The following is a 17,735-nucleotide window of genomic DNA, read 5'->3' as shown; positions in this document are numbered from 1 at the left end:
AGCTGAGCACTGAAGCATTGATGCTTCTGAACTGTGGTGTCGGAGAAGACTCTTGAGAGTCCCTTGGATTGCAAGGAGATGGAACCAGTCAATCCTCAAGGAAGTCAATCCTGAATATTCATTGGAAGGACTCATGCTGAAGCTGAAACTCCAACACTTGGGCCACCTGATGCAAAGAACCTACTCACTGGAAAAGACCCTGATGCTGGAAAGATTGAAGGCAGGAGAAGGGGATGACAGAGGATGAAATGTTTGGATGGCATCACTGACTCAAAGGACATGAGTTTGAGCAAGCTCTGGGAGTTGGTGATGGACAGGGAAGCCTGGCATGCTGCAGTCCATGGGGTTGCATAGACTAGGACATGACTGAGCGACTGAACTAAACTGAACCAACTAGAATTTGGCAAAATATTTCAAAAGAATTATGCAAATTTATATGCTCACTAGCAATGTGCTTTAAGAGCATAGTAACTGAAAGAATTTGGTATAGATTCTTATCAGATTCCTTCTCCATGTTTATATTCACTACTTTGTGTTATGTTGTTTTTATTTAACAGTATGTTTGGCAGAACTTTCCATATTGCTTTTATTATCATTATAAACAGTACGGCAATGAATGAACACGCCCATACATATATCTCTGATTAACAAGTAGGTTTATCTATACAATAAGACTCCAAACTGGCTCCCCTGGTGGCTCAGTGGTAAAGAAATCCCCTGCCAATGCAGGAGAAACGGGTCTGATCCCTGGTCTGGGAAGATCGCACATGCTGCAGAGCAGCTAAGCCTGTGTGCCACAGCTACTGAGCCCAAGTGCCCAGAGCGTGCGCTACGCAACAAAAGCAGCCACTGCAGTGAGAAGCCCTCAAACCACAGACAGTGATGATGAACACACAGAACATTCTGAGACACTTTTCTAAAAGAATTATGCCAACTTATATGCTCACTAGCAATGCGCTTTAAGAGCCTAGTAATAATACCTACGGATCCTTACAGATACTGGGTATTAAATATGCTAAGTATTATCAATCGTCCTAATATTTTCCAAATCGCTTTACTGCCCTTTTATGTTGAATTTAAATCATGAGTGAGCCTGAATATTTTTCAATCGTTTATTTACAATTTAACTCTGATTAACGTGTTCAGTTTTCAAGGCAAATCATTCAATATCATGGTAATGCAAGTTTATGCCCCGACCAGTAAGGCTGAAGAAGCTGAAGTTGAACAGTTCTATGAAGGCCTATAAGACCTTCTAGAACTAACACTCAAAAAAAAGATATCCTTTTCATTATAGGGGACTGGAATGAAAAAGCAGGAAGTCAAGAAACATCTGGAGTAACAGGCAAATTTGGCCTTGGAGTACAGAAAGAAGCAAGGCAAAGGCTAATAGAGTTTTGCCAAAAGAATGCACTGGTCATAGCAAACACCCTCTTCCAACAACACAAGAAGACTCCACACATGGGCATCACCAGATGGCCAACACCAAAATCAGGTTGATTATATTCTTTGCAGCCAAAGATGGAGAAGTTCTATACAGTCAGCAAAAACAAGACCAGGAGCTGACTGTGGCTCAGATCATGAGCTCCTTGTTGCCAAATTCAGACTTAAACTGAAGAAAGTAGGGAAAACCACTAGACCATTCAGGGATGACCTAAACCAAATCCCTCACGATTGTACAGTGGAAGTGAGAAACAGATTAAGGGACTAGAACTGACAGAACTATGGACAGAACTATCTGATGAATTATGGACAGTTCTACAGGAGACAGCGATCAAGACCATCCCCAAGAAAAAAAAATGCAAAAAAGCAAAATGGCTGTCTGAGGAGGCCTTACAAATAGCTGTGAAAAGAAGATACGTGAAATGCAAAGGAGGAAAGGAAAGATATACCCATTTGAATGCAGAGTTCCAAAGAACAGCATGGAGAGATAAGAAAGCCTTCCTCGCGATCAGGGCAAAGAAATAGAGGAAAAAAATAGAATGGGAAAGACTAGAGATCTCTTCAAGAAAATTAGAGATACCAAGGGAACATTTCATGCAAAGATGGGCTCAATAAAGGACAGAAATGGTACAGACCTAACAGAAGCAGAAGATATTAAGAAGTGGCAAGAATACACAGAAGAACTATACAAAAAAGATCTTCACGACCCAGATAACCATGATGCTGTGATCACTCACCTAGAGGCAGACAACCTGGAATATGAAGTCAAGTGGGCTTTAGAAAGCATCACTATGAACAAAGCTAGTGGAGGTGATGGAATTCCAGCTGAGCTATTTCAAATTCTAAAAGATGATGCTGTGGAAGTGCTACACTCAATATACCAGCAAATTTGGAAATCTCAGCAGCAGCCACAGGACTGGAAAAGGTCAGTTTTCATTCCAATCCCAAAGAAAGGCAATGCCAAAGAATGCTCAAACAATTGCACAATTGCACTCATCTCACACGCTAGTAAAGCAATGCTCAAAATTCTCTAAGCCAGGCTTCAGCAATACGTGACCCATGAACTTCCAGATGTTCATGCTGGATTTAGAAAAGGCAGAGGAACCAGAGATCAAATTGCCAACATCTGCTGGATCATCGAAAAAGCAAGAGAGTTCCAGAAAGACATCTATTTCTGCTTTATTGACTATGCCAAAGCCCTTGACTATGTGGATCACAATAAACTGTGGAAAATTCTGAAAGAGATGGGAATACCAGACCATCTGACCTGCCCCTTGAGAAATCTGTATGCAGGTCAGGAAGCAACAGTTAGAACTGGACATGGAACAACAGACTGGTTCCAAACAGGAAAAGGAGTACATCAAGGCTGTATATTGTCACCCAGCTTATTTAACTTATATGGAGAGTCCCTCATGAGAAATGCTGGGCTGGATGAAGCACAAGCTAAAAGCACAAGCTATCAAGATTGCCAGGAGAAATATCAATAACCTCAATATGCAGATGACACCACCCGTATGGCAGAAAGTGAAGAGGAAGTAAAGAGCTTCTCGATGAAAGTGAAAGAGAGTGAAAAAGTTGGCTTAAAGCTCAACATTCAGAAAACTAAGATCATGGCATCTGGTCCCATCACTTCATGGCAAATAGATGGGGAAACAGAGTAAACAGTGGCTGAGTTTATTTTTTGGGGCTCCAAAATCACTGCAGATGGTGATTGCAGCCATGAAATTAAAAGATGCTTGCTCCTTGGAAGAAAATTTATGACCAACCTAGACAGCATATTCAAAAGCAGAGACATTACTTTGTCAACAAAGGTCCGTCTAGTCAAGGCTATGGTTTCTCCAGTGGTCAGGTATGGATGTGAGAGCTAGACTATTAAGAAAGTTGAGCGCCGAAGAACTGATGCTTTTGAACTGTGGTATTAGAGTAGACTCTTGAGAGTCCCTTGGACTGTAAGGATATCCAACCAGTCCATCCTAAAGGAGATCAGTTCTGGGTGTTCATTGGAAGGACTGATGTTGAAGCTGAAACTCCAATACTTTGGCCACCTGATGCGAAGAGCTGACTCACTGGAAAAGACCCTGATACTGGGAAAGATTCAGGGCAGCAGGAAAAGGGGACAACAGAGTATGAGATGGTTGGATGGCATCACTGACTCAATGGACATGAGTCTTGAGTGAAGTCTGGGAGTTAGTGATGGACAGGGAGGCCTGGCGTGCTGCGGTCCACAGGTCAGAGACTTGGACACAAGTGAGCGCCTGAACTGAATGTTGTGGAATTTAGTAGGATGTTACCCCTCCCAATATATAAATTTCTTTCTTTGTTGTTCTTATGTTTTATCCTTCCCTCATGTACTTTATCATCAATTTGTCAGGTTTCAGATAACAAACTTTGGCTCTCTGTAGAAGCTTGGTTCCAGGATACCACCCTCACTGTCCCCGGCCCAGATATCAAAATCTGTAAATGCTCAAGTCTCCTATGCAAAATTGGGTACATTATTTGCATATAACCCAAGCATATCCTTTCATTTACTTTAAATCTCTAGATTACTTATAATACCTAATACAATGTAAATACTACATAAATAGTTATCCCTACACAGACAATACAACCTTTGTTTTTTGGAACTTTGTGAAAATTTTTTTGAACACTTTAAATCCACAGGTGATTATCTGCAGACTTGGAATCCATAAGTACACTAATCTGTCTACTATCTATGTAACATATGTGTAAGAAACAACTGTCACGAGCCCCTGAATACTTACCAAAGAGAGACAGCATTCAATTCTATGAGGAAACAAATTGGCAATGCAAATAAAAAAACAAAAACTTAAAAAGGTAAGGGAAAGAGAAAAAAAAAAAACAGAAGCATTAAAACATCTTCATTTTCTAAATTCCTTCTATTCAGATCTTAAAAATCTTACCTGCTGCAGACTGAGACACATAGACTTGTGGACTCTGTTGTTGTTGAGCAATAAGGGAAGGCATACAGCTTAACTGTGAAAAATGACTTGCAGAAGGCAGGCTGCTCGTTTGTAATTGTTGGGGTTTCACTTTACAGATATTAGGAGGGTCTGACGTGGTTGTAGATTTTGTACTCAAAGAAGAGGTAGTGTATGTACCAGCTCCTACATTGGAGAGAGGAATAAAATGAGAGGAGTGTAGTGTATATTTAAGTAAATTCAAGCAAATTCAAGTAAATTCAAGCACCAACTGGAAACTGGAAAATTAATATGTATGCCAAGTAAGTACTTATTATGTTCTTATATACTGCATCTCAGACAAAAAGTGGATATGAAGTGGCTTATAATAGGAAGAAACAATTATCAGATGCAAACAGGACTACAAAATCTGAAGAAATATAAATAGAAAATTTAAATATAAACTCACAAAACAAGGAGACTGAGAGCCCACAACACTGTCATAGCTTAATGTCAAATACATAATTTTCAATCATCACTAAGGATAATCAAGAACTTTATTCATTTATGGTGAGACATAAATACAAGCACATAAATGGGCCCTGACAGACCACAACTGCTCCCCAAATGTCACAGAAACTTAAGATTAGATTTTTTTCCTCTTTGTGGCAAAATACCTTAAGGAGCTTTAGAACGTCAAATGAATATCTAAACATCTATTAAAGGCTAGGCATAAACACAAGAAACAAAGGAAAAAGTGCTGTACCTTAAGAGTAATTATTCTTAATGTAATATAAAAATTTAATGTAAACTGCTCCTAGAGATACAAACTTAAGACTATTCTTTTCTCTCCTTGTATTCAGTAATACTTTAAAAACAAGACAAACAATTAGTAATACTACAGTAAATAACAATACAGGTATTTGATTCAAGAGTCAGATGTAGTAGTTATTATTATTTTCAGACATCAAATGATGTTCTAAGAGAGGACCAACACTGAGGTATCTCTATTCTTCCATTTGGATGAACAGGCAAGAAGGTCCTTGTTAAAAACTTATCCTAGTTGAGGGAAGGGTAGGGAAACTAGACTCCAAGGAAAGGAAGTAGTTGGGTTCCAAAGAAAAAGGCAGGAAACTTCTCAATCTCTTTATTTCCTAATCTTCCTACCATACTCTCCTCCTGGTTCCTGTACAGCCTCACTCCCTATCCCCAAGCAGTCTGGGGCCTAAGCTGTTAGTATTTATATAATGAAGATGTCTTGCAAATGGGTGGTGGAAGAAGTACAGCTGGAATACGGTCTTTGATGTGAACCTCTGGGTTTGTCTTAATACACATCTGATTCCAGATAACATCAAGTGACTATAGTACAACCCAAAGTCTAGTCCTTTTGGTGCTTAAAACTAGCACAGAAAGCTGGAATACTGAGAATCATTACTGCAATCATTAAATGAAAACTAGCCAGAGAAAGTAAATTCTGTGCTGTATACATTTTACATGTATTGGAAAAGGAGTTTCCTACTGTTTCGGAAATATAGACAGTATTAGGAAAGCTTAAAATGAAACTTCTCTTTTCAGAAGAAACATGGTTATGCATATTGTAAAAGGATGTACCTTCATAGAGTCAAATACTTCAGAACCATCTCTGGTTCTTTAAGAATGATAAAGCCCCATATGAGATAAAGGATTACACACTAGTGAAACATTTAAGAAAAACATCTTCTAATTTGGGGTGTTGACAGACTCTCCTTAAAAACAACATAAAACCCAAAACACCAAAGCCAATGGATATCAGTTATTCAAGTAACAGACTGGAAAGTCTCTACCCTGTAACTCTTCCCCAGAAAATATGTTAGGCCAAGAGCTCCTTCAAATTAGATACAGATTACAGGAAACTTAGGCCAAGAGCTCCTTCAAATTAGATACAGATCACAGAAAACTTAAAAGCTTTGTGATTCTGTGTTATTTCTTTCTTCCTTTTTTTTTTTTTAGTTTTTTTTTTTGATGTGAACCAGTTTTAAAGTCTTTACTGAATTTGTTACTATATTGTTTCTGTTTTATGTTTTAGTTTTCCAGCCGCAAGGCATATGGGATCCTAGCTCCCTGGCCAGGGACTGAACCTGCACCCCTTGCATCGGAAGGTGAAGTCTTAACCACTGGACCAGCAGGGAAGTCCCATCTGTGTTATTTCTGAATGGGTCTAATTAGCTGTATGAATTAAATAATAAAAATCAAAATGCAAACTGGTAAGAAGTTTATAAAAGAGCTGATAATTATCTCATGTACAATTTTATGTCTTTTATAAATATGCTTTTGGGAAGAGTAAATAGGAAAAGATCTTAAAGAAATTTTAAATAATTTAAGATCATTACAGAAAAGGTACACGAGGATTTCTACCTGATAGTGAAGTTGTGGGAGTGACTGAAGCAACAGGAATCTGAGGCATCGATGCACTTGAGAACGAATTGTAATTAGCAGTGCTTGGTCCACTGGCACTACTGCTGACCCCACTTGCAATTGGAGGTGCTGTGGAAGTTACTGGGGATCCCTTTTCCCTTACATTTGGAGAATTCTCCCACGCCTTGCGAGCAGACTCCATCTGGAACAAAAAGAACATTTTTTAAAGCCAAAAAACAAAAAAAATCACTATCCTAACAGAGAACTAATACACATATATAAACAAATATATATACATAAATGTATTCCAAATACAATCTTTCAGATTAGGACCATAAGGCTTTTAAACCTTTCATTTTCTTCTTTATCTCCGCTCCTTTACTCAAATTGCAATGGTTTTTAATTTTGTCTCTATAGAGTTTGTTGAATGCTCTGGCAAGCAGGTCAATGAAATATAGTGACAGCTTTAATCATCTAAATATGAGTCCCTATTCCTACCAGTGAATAAGGAAACGTAAGTACCATGTCCTTTCGGACTGATTTAAGGCTCTGATTCTAGTAAGCAAGACATTAAAGGTCCTCCATTAAATATCCATTCTCTCCAATCTTTCTTTTTAAGCCTTTAAGCCTTCCAGTGAGATAAATCTCACTTGAATGGCAAGTGAGATGTACCTTCTGTTTGGCTATTTTATGTTCACAGTGTTTTAAAGGCAATGTAACCAGACAGGCTTTAGGCTCAGGTTCAGTAGAATTATTATTTCTTGCTTCATGTCCAGACCCCATTAAGCATTTCAGGTCTGACTGCCATCATTTGTATTTGTGGGTGCTGATTTTACCTGTAGTCTTGGTTTCTTAAAAAGTAGAAATGGGTCTTATTTAATCTATTTAGAGCTGTTCAACAGACATAAATGTAAGCCACATGTAATTTTATATTTTCTAGTTGCCACAGTCTAAAAAATAAAGAGGTAAAACTAATTCTGGTAACATATTTCATTCAACCCAATATATCTACAATAATAATTAAAAGCTATAATCAATATAAAAATTGAGATGTTTTAATTTAAAAAGTAACATTTCAAATCCAGTATCTACTTCCTTTTACACTTACAGCACACACCTCAACTTGGATTAGCCACATTCAAGTGCTCAGTAACTACATGTGGTGTGTAGATACTGGATTGGAGAGCAAAGATGTAGATCCTCAACTATCCTGAGGCTCACTGAACAGGAAAGGAACAGATATAGAAATTTTGAAGTTTCTTGTTCTACTAGTCAAAATATTGAGTGGAAAGGAAAACTCCAAGATAATCTACAAAATTCAGCAGCAATGACTTACATGGGTATATGTATACTATGTGTTAGTTGTATCTGACTCTTTGCAACCAAATAAGACTGCAGCCCACCAGGGGTGGGATTGTCCATGGGATTTTCCAGGCAAGAATACTGGAGTGGGTTGCCATTTCCTACTCCAGGGGATCGTTCTCAACCAGGGATCGAACCTGGGTCTCCCATATTGCAGGCAGATTCTTTACCATCTGAGCCACCAGGTAAGCCCCATGAGAATACTTTTCACAAATAAGATTTTAAAATATCACTGCTGGGAAGTTTGTAGGTCCCTGAAGTACCAACTTTATAAAAATTTCAACCTGATTTTAATAATTTTAGAAATATTACATATCTCCCTACTTTCCTCTTAAAACACACACTATATACAATTTAACCTTGATGGCTAATATTACTACAAATTCAAAATGTAAGACACTTTTAGGTTTGCTTCTTTCCTTTTCTTCACAGTCACCCTGCTGATTTCAAATGTGTTTTATTTTAAAACAAAAGTCTTAAGAGGGAAAGAAACAAAAGCAAAAAAATCCCACACTACCACTTAAGAAGTCCAACAAAATGCAATTTGCTAGAATTGAGATTTTATGACTTAGAGCAGTTTTAAAGACTACAATGACTTTGAAAACCAGTTTTGTTGTACTGGAAATAAATTATAGCTTACTAATTCTACATAATATTTAAGCCATACACATGGTTTCATTTCTTAGGCAGCAAGAAAATTTAGATTCTAATTTTAGAAATTCAAAGAACCTAAAAAGTATAATTACTTAACTATATTCATTTTTCCTTTTGACAAATATACTGTCAGTAATACCCATATAATATTAATAGAGATTTCCATACTTTATAAATCTCTCAAATAAAGAGAGGCATTAAAAAAAAAAGTAAACACAGATAATCAACAAGGACCTACTGTATAGCACAGAGAACTGTACTCACTATTCTGTAATAACCTATAAGGGAAAAACACCTGAAAAATAATGTATATATGCATATGTAGAACTGAATCACTTCACTATACATCTGAAACTAACAAAACATTTTAAATCATCTATATTCCAGTATAAAATAAAAGTACACTAAAAAAATAAAAATAAACTAGAAAAAGTCTTAAGCTAATACAATTTAAATTTAGTTTAATTCAACTGTATTTTTTGGGGTATTAAAAACATCCAGTGAAAGGCAATGTGAAGAATCAACACCCAGCCTAAAGAATAACTAATGATATTATATTTGCTTATTCGAGGAATCAAATGTAAGATATAAGTATGAAATACAGGTTCAGACAGTCATTCAAGGGGAAAAAAACCAAAAAAGGCTGAGTATGAGGTTCAGTTCAGTTAGTGGCTCAGTCGTTGTCCTGCTTTTTGCGACTCCATGGACTGCAGCATGCTAGGCCTCCCTATCTATCACCAACTCCCAGAGCCTACTCAAATTCATGTCCATCACGTCAGTGATGCCATCCAACCATCTCATCCTGTATTGTCCCCTACTCCTCCTGCCTTCAAATCTTTCCCAGCATCAGGGTCTTTTCCAGTGAATCGGTTCTTCACGTCAGTTGGCCAAAGTATTGGAGTTTCAGCTTCATTATCAGTCCTTCCAATGAATATTCAGGACTCATTTCCTTTAGGATGGACTGGCTGGATCTCCTTGCAGTCCAAGGGACCCTCAAGAGCCTTCAACACCACAGTTCAAAAGCATCAATTCTTCGGTACTCAGCTTTCTTTATAGTCCAGCTTTCACATCCATACATGACTACTGGAAAAACCACAGCTCTGACTTTGAGTAGGAGGAACTGGCAGTAAATAGTAAGGACTGGGTAAAGATGGAGATGACACAAAGCAGAAGTGGTTGTCTTGTAAAAATTTTATCATCTCAAACTTGTATTTAAGCAGCTTCTTAAAAAGAAGTTGGGGATATTAAAAAAAAAAGAAGATGTTGGTGGGGGTCAAGGGGACAAGTGGTCAAGAGGCTGGAGAATCAAACACCAAGGGTCTAGAAACAAACATTGACCACATTATAAAACAACTTAGTTACTTCCTCTCTTGACCATCATCAAAAAGATTCACTGGCAACCAGTGCAGCATGAGAAAGTCCTGCTATATTAGAGGATAAATACTGGTCCAGGTTATAAAACTATAAATACATAGCACCAAAGAGATAAATAAATTGCAGCTAAAAATAACCCTCACTTAATTCCATATCTGTACATCTGTTCTTTTTAACCACTGACTACTCTTGAGGTGAACAACTGATATAAAATAGTCTCAAATAACTCAATTGCACAAGAGTATTAGTAACATGTAGTACAGTTCAAAATTTTAAGTGTAATAGGAGACTAAAAAAAAAAAAAGCCTAAACTTCTTGACAACAAAAAGCATGTGCTGTGTAAAATCTCTTTTGGACTCTTATTCAATAATTATCCAACAAAAATCAAATCAAAAATTACTTGTTTTAATCAATTACATCTTTAGAACTACCACTTTGCATCCATTCAATTCACACATGATTTACAGGAAAGACAGAAAACTAGCATTCTTAACCATTATTGGTACTTACGATAAAAAACAAACAAACATGCAACACCAGGTTACTTGGTTTCCAGTAACTATTATAGTCTCTAAGAGGAACTCAACACAAATCAAACAAAACACTCTCTTGTATTTTTAAGACAAAATTCACAAGTCTAGGCCTCATTTTAAATATGAAGATTTCAACCTACTACTATGTGGTGTTAAAAACTAATAAAATTTTAAGGTGTAATTTGACACCACTCCATTTCTTCAGCTTAGTATTGCTGATTATTGCACTAAACAAGTAAGAATGCCGAGAGTATTAACTTATGTCCCCTTGCATGCAACAATCAAGGACCTTTAGAGACGGATTTTGTACATACCTTGAAGGTGAGGCTGAAAGTAGTGGGAGGAACTGAAGTTAGGCTGGAGCTCTGTTGCATAGTCTCCCTCTTAGGGAGGGGGAGGGTGTTGGGCAGGGGCACCTGAAAAGGTAGGCAACACATATCACAATCTAACTAAGTCTGCTGCAAAAGCCCCATCAAATTTAACGCTAATATATTCTAAGGTTATTTTCACCAGAACCAACAGGAATATTTGACTGAAGTTACACTGCATTTACACTAGTTGATAACTCCGGACATCTTAGATCAAACGTCTGAAAAGAAATATTATCTGCTTATCTATACATCACTGACAGAAAGAGAATCTGTCACAGATATAAGGTATAAACTTAAAGGCCATGCTCCTATATTTTAACGTATATACAAAACACTTGGGGTTTTTGTTGAAACGCAGATTCAAATTTGCTTAGTCTGGGTAAGTCACAAAATCCTGCCTTTCAACAAGCTCCCAGGTAATGCTGATGCTGCTGGTCCCTGGACCATACATTGTAAAGCAAAGCTCTAGGGAATATAATTTCTACCATTTACAGAACCCACAGGTTCTATATGAAGCATTTAACATGATAGAGTAAATATAAGACAGTCTCTCTATAGCAACCTAGTCAACTTATAACTAGATTCAAGAACAAAAGTAATGTTGGGAGGAAAGGCTATAATTATCACCTCACCTCCACCTTGTTACACTAAGGAAATTGTGGTAGCAATACATAATTGTGATAAGTACTGTTTTTTAATAGAAACTTGAAGATATTGGAAACTTGCTACCTTTATCTCTTTTTTTCTAATTCTCTGGATCTTAAGATTTTATTATGTACTACTACATGACTGATTTTGATAGTTCAGTCAGTTGTTTAAATAAAATGAAATGCTGGGGAGGGGTTTAAGATAATCACTTTGTGATACTATGGGCAATCTAACGGAGACTATTTTATAAATCTTTAAAACAGCTGTGCTTTAGTGATCAAAAAGACCACCTGCATTTAAATCTTCAAGATTTAAATTGATTTGAATCATTGAAGATTCAAAACAACTATAATATTAGGTACTACAACCCATAAATCCGTTAAGATCCTTAAAAAAAGTGTGTTAAGCCTCAACAAGGGAAATAAGCCATCTTTCAATTTAATTTTTATTTTTTAGACACGCCAAGTGGCTTGTGGGAATCCTAGCTCCCTGACCAGAGATTAAACTCATGCACTCTAGAAGTGCAGAGTCCCAACCACTGGACTATCAAGGAATTCCCCAGTTTAATTTTTAAAAAGACCACAGTTCTATGCATAAAATGGAACCCCTAGCCTAATGAATAAACAAGGACATTTCAAAAAGTCCTAAAAATTTCCCCATATAGGAAATTTGTTTGTTTCTAACACTATATTAAGCTCAGAATCACCACCAAACTTGGCACAAATAAGCAACACTGTGAATCATTTCACACTCATGACTTTTTATAAACGCTCCCTGACCCAAACTGAGCTTGTTTTCAAATAAATACATTCTGAATACATTGCTAAAAATCAAACACAGACTATTTACTTATATACAAGATGGGGCATCTTCCCTTCAGTAGTCCTCTGTATACAAGTCACTATGCAGATCAGACGGAAACCATTAAAATGTTCATGCAGATATTTAATGAGTTTTAAGGGTTTTGAGATTAATGATCTTTCCTTCCATATTCATATTTTATACATTAAATTTTTAGAAAAGGGTAGTTTGGCAGAAGGCATCATAATACTCTGGAAAAGGTAACATATTCTATTCTCTATTTTTCTAAAATGAGAAAAGACACCACAATTCAAATGATAATCCACATAGTGACACTAGGAATTAAACTGACCAAGCCTTTTTGCCCGTCCCTAGTATTCCATTGCTTCCTACAGAAAGTTAAATAAACCTTTCCTCAAAAGGTCAGGGGAAGAAGAAATTGGCCAAATTACATTCATCAGCTCCAAAAGTGCTCTCCTATCACAAAGACAAAGCGTGTGACTTCTTCCTTTCTATACCTTGTCCTTCAGCCAGGCTACAAAAGCTGGATTAAATGGTCCCTAACGCATTTCACCTAAGTCTCTATACCTGACACTAAAGACAAAAACAGAAAACACAGCAAAGACATTGTAATAAAACACAATTGAGAATTTTTATTCTCAAAGTTACAGAACTGAAGCCTTTTAAGAGCTCTCTAAATATATTTGTAAAGGTTATTATTATTTTTTAAAGAAAAGCCTTTATTGAGGACTATATTTAAAAAAGAAGGCAGATGACCAAATTTCCACCATATCTGCTCTACAAAACAAGAGCCACACATGTAACTTCTAAATGCTTTTCTTTTTTTTCCCCGCTTACCCATTTTTCACCTGTCAGTCTGTGAACTATGCAAAGTACTGGACTGTACCAATATTTAACAGATTCTTAAATTATAATATGGTTGCTTTGGGAGGTGAGAGCCAGGTTTATATAACTGACTGTCATCTTTTAATAGAGTATTCAAGGGTTTATGAAGATAAACCCTTCAGTCTTCACAAGAGGAATGAAGTCGTTAATGTCCAGTATCATTTTTCAAATTAAAAAAGAAACACATAAATCTTTAGTAATAATCCAATTGTCTTTTTAAGTGAACGACCTTTCACAGCATTATAAAAAGGTGTCATTTAAGAACAAAATTACCAACAAAATTAAATGCTGAATCAGTAGAATGTGAAAACTAAGAATACAATTTTCTTACCAAAATCAGGTTAACAGGATTAGTACATATGAAACCAAGCCTAAGCATCACAAGCCTGGGTATTAAAGTGATGATTTTCAGGGGAAAAACAACAACTCAGCTTCGACTATTTTCTCTAATTACCTTACAGTGCTCCTAAATACAAACTTACTACCAACTCTTAGGTAACAATAGCCAGGTTCCTATCCAAACCTGCAATATCTCCAGTTGGTTACTTACATTATTAACCAAAGTATCCTCCATCTTTGCATTATTAGTAGCCACAGTGTTAGGCAGAGAGGAAGAAGGTGCAGTATAGTCTGTTACAGACTCCTGTGGAGTTGTAAGAGAAAAAAAAAAGTTTTAAATTGAGTTAGTCAGTTTCTAATGACAGCCTAACAGTTGTAAAGTTATTTTGGAAGAAAGCAGGAGAGGATACCAAACCTTAACACTCAAATCTTAGAGACCAACAGTGGGATAAAACAAACATGGACCTACCACATTTCAACCATTGCTAGAGTCCTATACATTTAAAATATATACTGCAACATAGGAGGCTGTCAACAGTACCAAATATTTATTTCTCTGGATTTCTAAAATAACTGTGTGGTTCTTATACTCAAATCTATAGCTTACTTTCAACTATTGATTTTTTGTTTTCTTCACAATAAAACATGGGTAATGAATGTCAAGATCTTAGTTGTCACAATTAGATTTTAGGATAAACTCCGTGTTTATCATCATGAATCTCTCCTTTAAACATGGTAGAGTTAGATCACACGAGCTTTTCACCTCCAGGAACTAAGTTGCATGGCAATTAAAAAGAGAAAAATATTCAAGTAACATGAAAGGTTCCATCCACCTTTCTTTTCAGTGAGCATATGTTCCAGAGTGAACACCAGATGGCAGACAGAAATTTGCTACTCCCACAAGTGTCAGTCCCCATCAGTCACTCAGTGTTATCTTGCCTTAATGAGTATTTTTAAAGACACACATTTTTTCATTCAATGTAGACCCTAAATGCAAGTCAGTCATTCCTCTGGTGCTCAACCAATGAAACAAGACTTGTTCCAACTCTAGAAGAAAACTGGCTATACTGGAGTTACTCTGGCTTGTGAAGTCGCTCAGTCGTGTCCAACTCTTTGCGACCCCACAGACTGTAGCCTACCAGGCTCCTCCGTCCACGGGATTTTCCAGACAAGAGAACTGGAGGGGGTTGCCATTTCCTTTTCCTTCTCTTAGTACCTGGAGTTACTAAGTTTATGTTATTTCCTGACCTCAGAATCTCATTAGTGTGCAAGGTAAGGAGGCGGTCCATTATAACTCCATAAACAAAATAAAAAGAAATATGCAGCAATTCTTTCAAAGTCTATAAACTCACTGAAAAGCATTCTGCTGCTGCTGCTGCTGCTGCTAAGTCACTTCAGTCGTGTCTGACTCTGTGCGACCCCATAGACGGCAGCCCACCAGGCTCCCCAGTCCCTGGGTTTCTCCAGGCAAGAACACTGGAGTGGGTTGCCATTTCCTTCTCCAGTGCATGAAAGTGAAAGATGAAAGTGAAGTCGCTCAGTTGTGTCTGACTCTTAGCGACCCCATGGACTGCAGCCTACCAGGCTCCTCCGCCCATAGAATTTTCCAGGCAAGAGTACTGGAGTGGGGTGCCATTGCCTTCTCCGAAAAGCATTCTAATCTTGTATAAATATTTTTTCACTTTAAACTACTCAGTAGTTCAGAATTAAGAGTTAGTTTCCACAGAAAGAAATAATTTACTGTAAGGAATTTTAGATCACATATGCACACCATGAAATAAAATCTCTATAGAAATAATAACCCATATAAGCTATAGAATTATATGCCTCATGCAAAAAAAACACACAGAAAGTATATTGCTGCTGTTTTCCCCATTCATGTTAGACCTGCCTTCCATCAACTGACTTGGTAATCACTGCCTGTTGCTTACCTTCACATTAGCGCCATATTCTGTGGATGAAACTGAGATCATCGTTCCTATTTCAGTAGACATTTCTGAAACTGCTTTGGTTTCCTTTGTTGTCACAGGATCTGTACTTCTGACTGTAGCAGGACTTGGTTTCTCTTGTCCTTCTGGCTCCACCTGTTGGGCATCTTTTACTTTTCTATTTTTTAATGAACGTTCCTTTCCAATAGGACCAGGTTTATGTTCTTTGTTTTCAACTGGACTCAAATCTGGAAGCTAAATTCAACGTTTATGACAAAAACACATCATGATCAAAGACAATTCATTGAAAACTAAATCCAATTAAAAAACTTATTTATTCTCCTTATATGTTAGTGGCTGGAACACGAATGGTATTTACCTTCTGGGCTTTGATAGGGCCTGCCCGTGGTTGCTTCTGCCGTTGTTCTTTAGGTTCAGATATTTTGTCGGTAGTTTTTTCCGAAAGCACAGGAACAATTTCATTTTCATTCCCATTTGAAGCTGGAGCACCAAACTGAATTGTGTCAATTCCAATTTCAACTCCACTTTCTTGACTATTCTTTGTTCCCTAGTAAAAGAACATTTAAAAACTTGCTTCAAAGTAGAGTTCAAATTTGACTGAACGATTTATGTAATACTACAAATTTTAAAAGTATGATAGGAGGTTTAAAGCAGTCTTCATCTAATTGAGATTAATTGATAATGCATGCATGCTAGTCGCTTCAGTCATGTCCGACTCTTTGTGACCCCATGGACTGTAGCCCACCAGGCTCCTCTGCCCATGGGATTCTCCAGGCAAGAATACTGGAGTGGGTTGCCATGGCCTTCTCCAGGGGATCCTTCTGACTCAGAGACTGAGCTCACGTCTCTTACATCTCCTGCACTGGCAGGCAAGTTCTTTACTATAGTGCCATCTGAAAAGTCCCATAACTGACATTGGTTGTATTTTAAGAAAGTATTCCTTTAACCACTACTGATCTGTATTAGAAAACAACTGATAAAATAAAAAGTAGGGCAAGACTTAAGTTTTAACGTTCTGGCTTTAACTGCCCTGAACTGTAGGGCAAATCACACCCTTAAATGTAAAAAATCATTTAAAACAAATGTAAAACAACAGATGAATAAATTAATGGAGGAGCAGAAAAAAGATAGGAATCCCAGTGTCATCCACTTCTGCTCTGAAAATAAAAATTAATATACATGAAAGCACTTCGTGATTGGTAATGGAGTGCACATACCTGAGGAATTTATCAATTAAACTTCTAATTTATGTAACACCTTGTTTGTGCTAGGCACTGATTCAGGCAGACACTACCAATCTAACTTGCAGAATCTGCACTATAATGGATAAAGAAAATAAGTAACAAGTTTAGATAAAAGATGTGCAACAATTAAAATATGGTTAAATCACTTAGAAAAAGGTCCTTAAGAGGTCACACTGAAACTGAATCTAAAATACAAGATTAGTGGAAGGTGTTTTTTACAGACTAAGGATCAGGAATTAAGCTCTCCAGGTGATTCTGATACAGGCCAGAGTTTGAGTAACTGTTTTAAGGAAACTGCCACAAAACCCCACAAAAGCCATTACTAAATCTGCTCCTACCTCTGATGAAGTAGCTGATCCAAATGATGTTAGAGGCTTATTCCACGCACTGACAGAAGGTGGCTGTGGTGGACTGATGGGACCTACTGAAAAGAATAAGTCACGGGAAATACGACCATTAAAATTTAGAGGTTAATAATTCATAATCCATTTAACCCTTTCTTTTAATGGTAGCTAGACAATAAAAGAATGAATTTTCACATGCTATTTAAAGAGATTTCTTACACACCAAAATAAATGATTCCCCAAAAAAACTGTACATTGTTTTACCAACAAAAAGTTGTGTCCATAAAATATGGCTGTTAAAAGTGTAACACACTTGTCTTAGAAATAAAGGTTTTAAGAAAGGAAGCTAACATTACAGATTACTGTTACTGCTTCCTACCAAGAAAAAAAGAGATGGCTAGAAAAAAACCGTGAGTTTATAAATAAAATTGAAAACAAACTCAATTCCCACACCATTC

The 17,735-nt window shown here is 37.0% G+C and overlaps 1 protein-coding gene across 1 annotated transcript in view; it reads right to left on the bottom strand.

The window, feature by feature from the left end:
* Positions 1–17,735, bottom strand: part of PRRC2C (proline rich coiled-coil 2C) — a 94,256-nt gene that overhangs the window by 11,906 nt on the left and 64,615 nt on the right. The window contains exons 20-26 of the mRNA XM_052653610.1: positions 17,272–17,357; positions 16,048–16,236; positions 15,672–15,923; positions 13,952–14,044; positions 10,990–11,091; positions 6,753–6,954; positions 4,362–4,565 (exon numbers count right to left, since the gene is read on the bottom strand). Of these exons, the coding sequence (XP_052509570.1) occupies positions 4,362–4,565; positions 6,753–6,954; positions 10,990–11,091; positions 13,952–14,044; positions 15,672–15,923; positions 16,048–16,236; positions 17,272–17,357 (1,128 nt within the window). The remainder of the gene's footprint in view (positions 1–4,361; positions 4,566–6,752; positions 6,955–10,989; positions 11,092–13,951; positions 14,045–15,671; positions 15,924–16,047; positions 16,237–17,271; positions 17,358–17,735) is intronic.

The sequence above is a fragment of the Budorcas taxicolor genome, chromosome 16 (genome assembly GCF_023091745.1).
Source record: "Budorcas taxicolor isolate Tak-1 chromosome 16, Takin1.1, whole genome shotgun sequence".
Classification (NCBI taxonomy): Eukaryota; Metazoa; Chordata; class Mammalia; order Artiodactyla; family Bovidae; genus Budorcas; species Budorcas taxicolor.
This window is presented reverse-complemented; position numbering and strand designations above follow the sequence as displayed.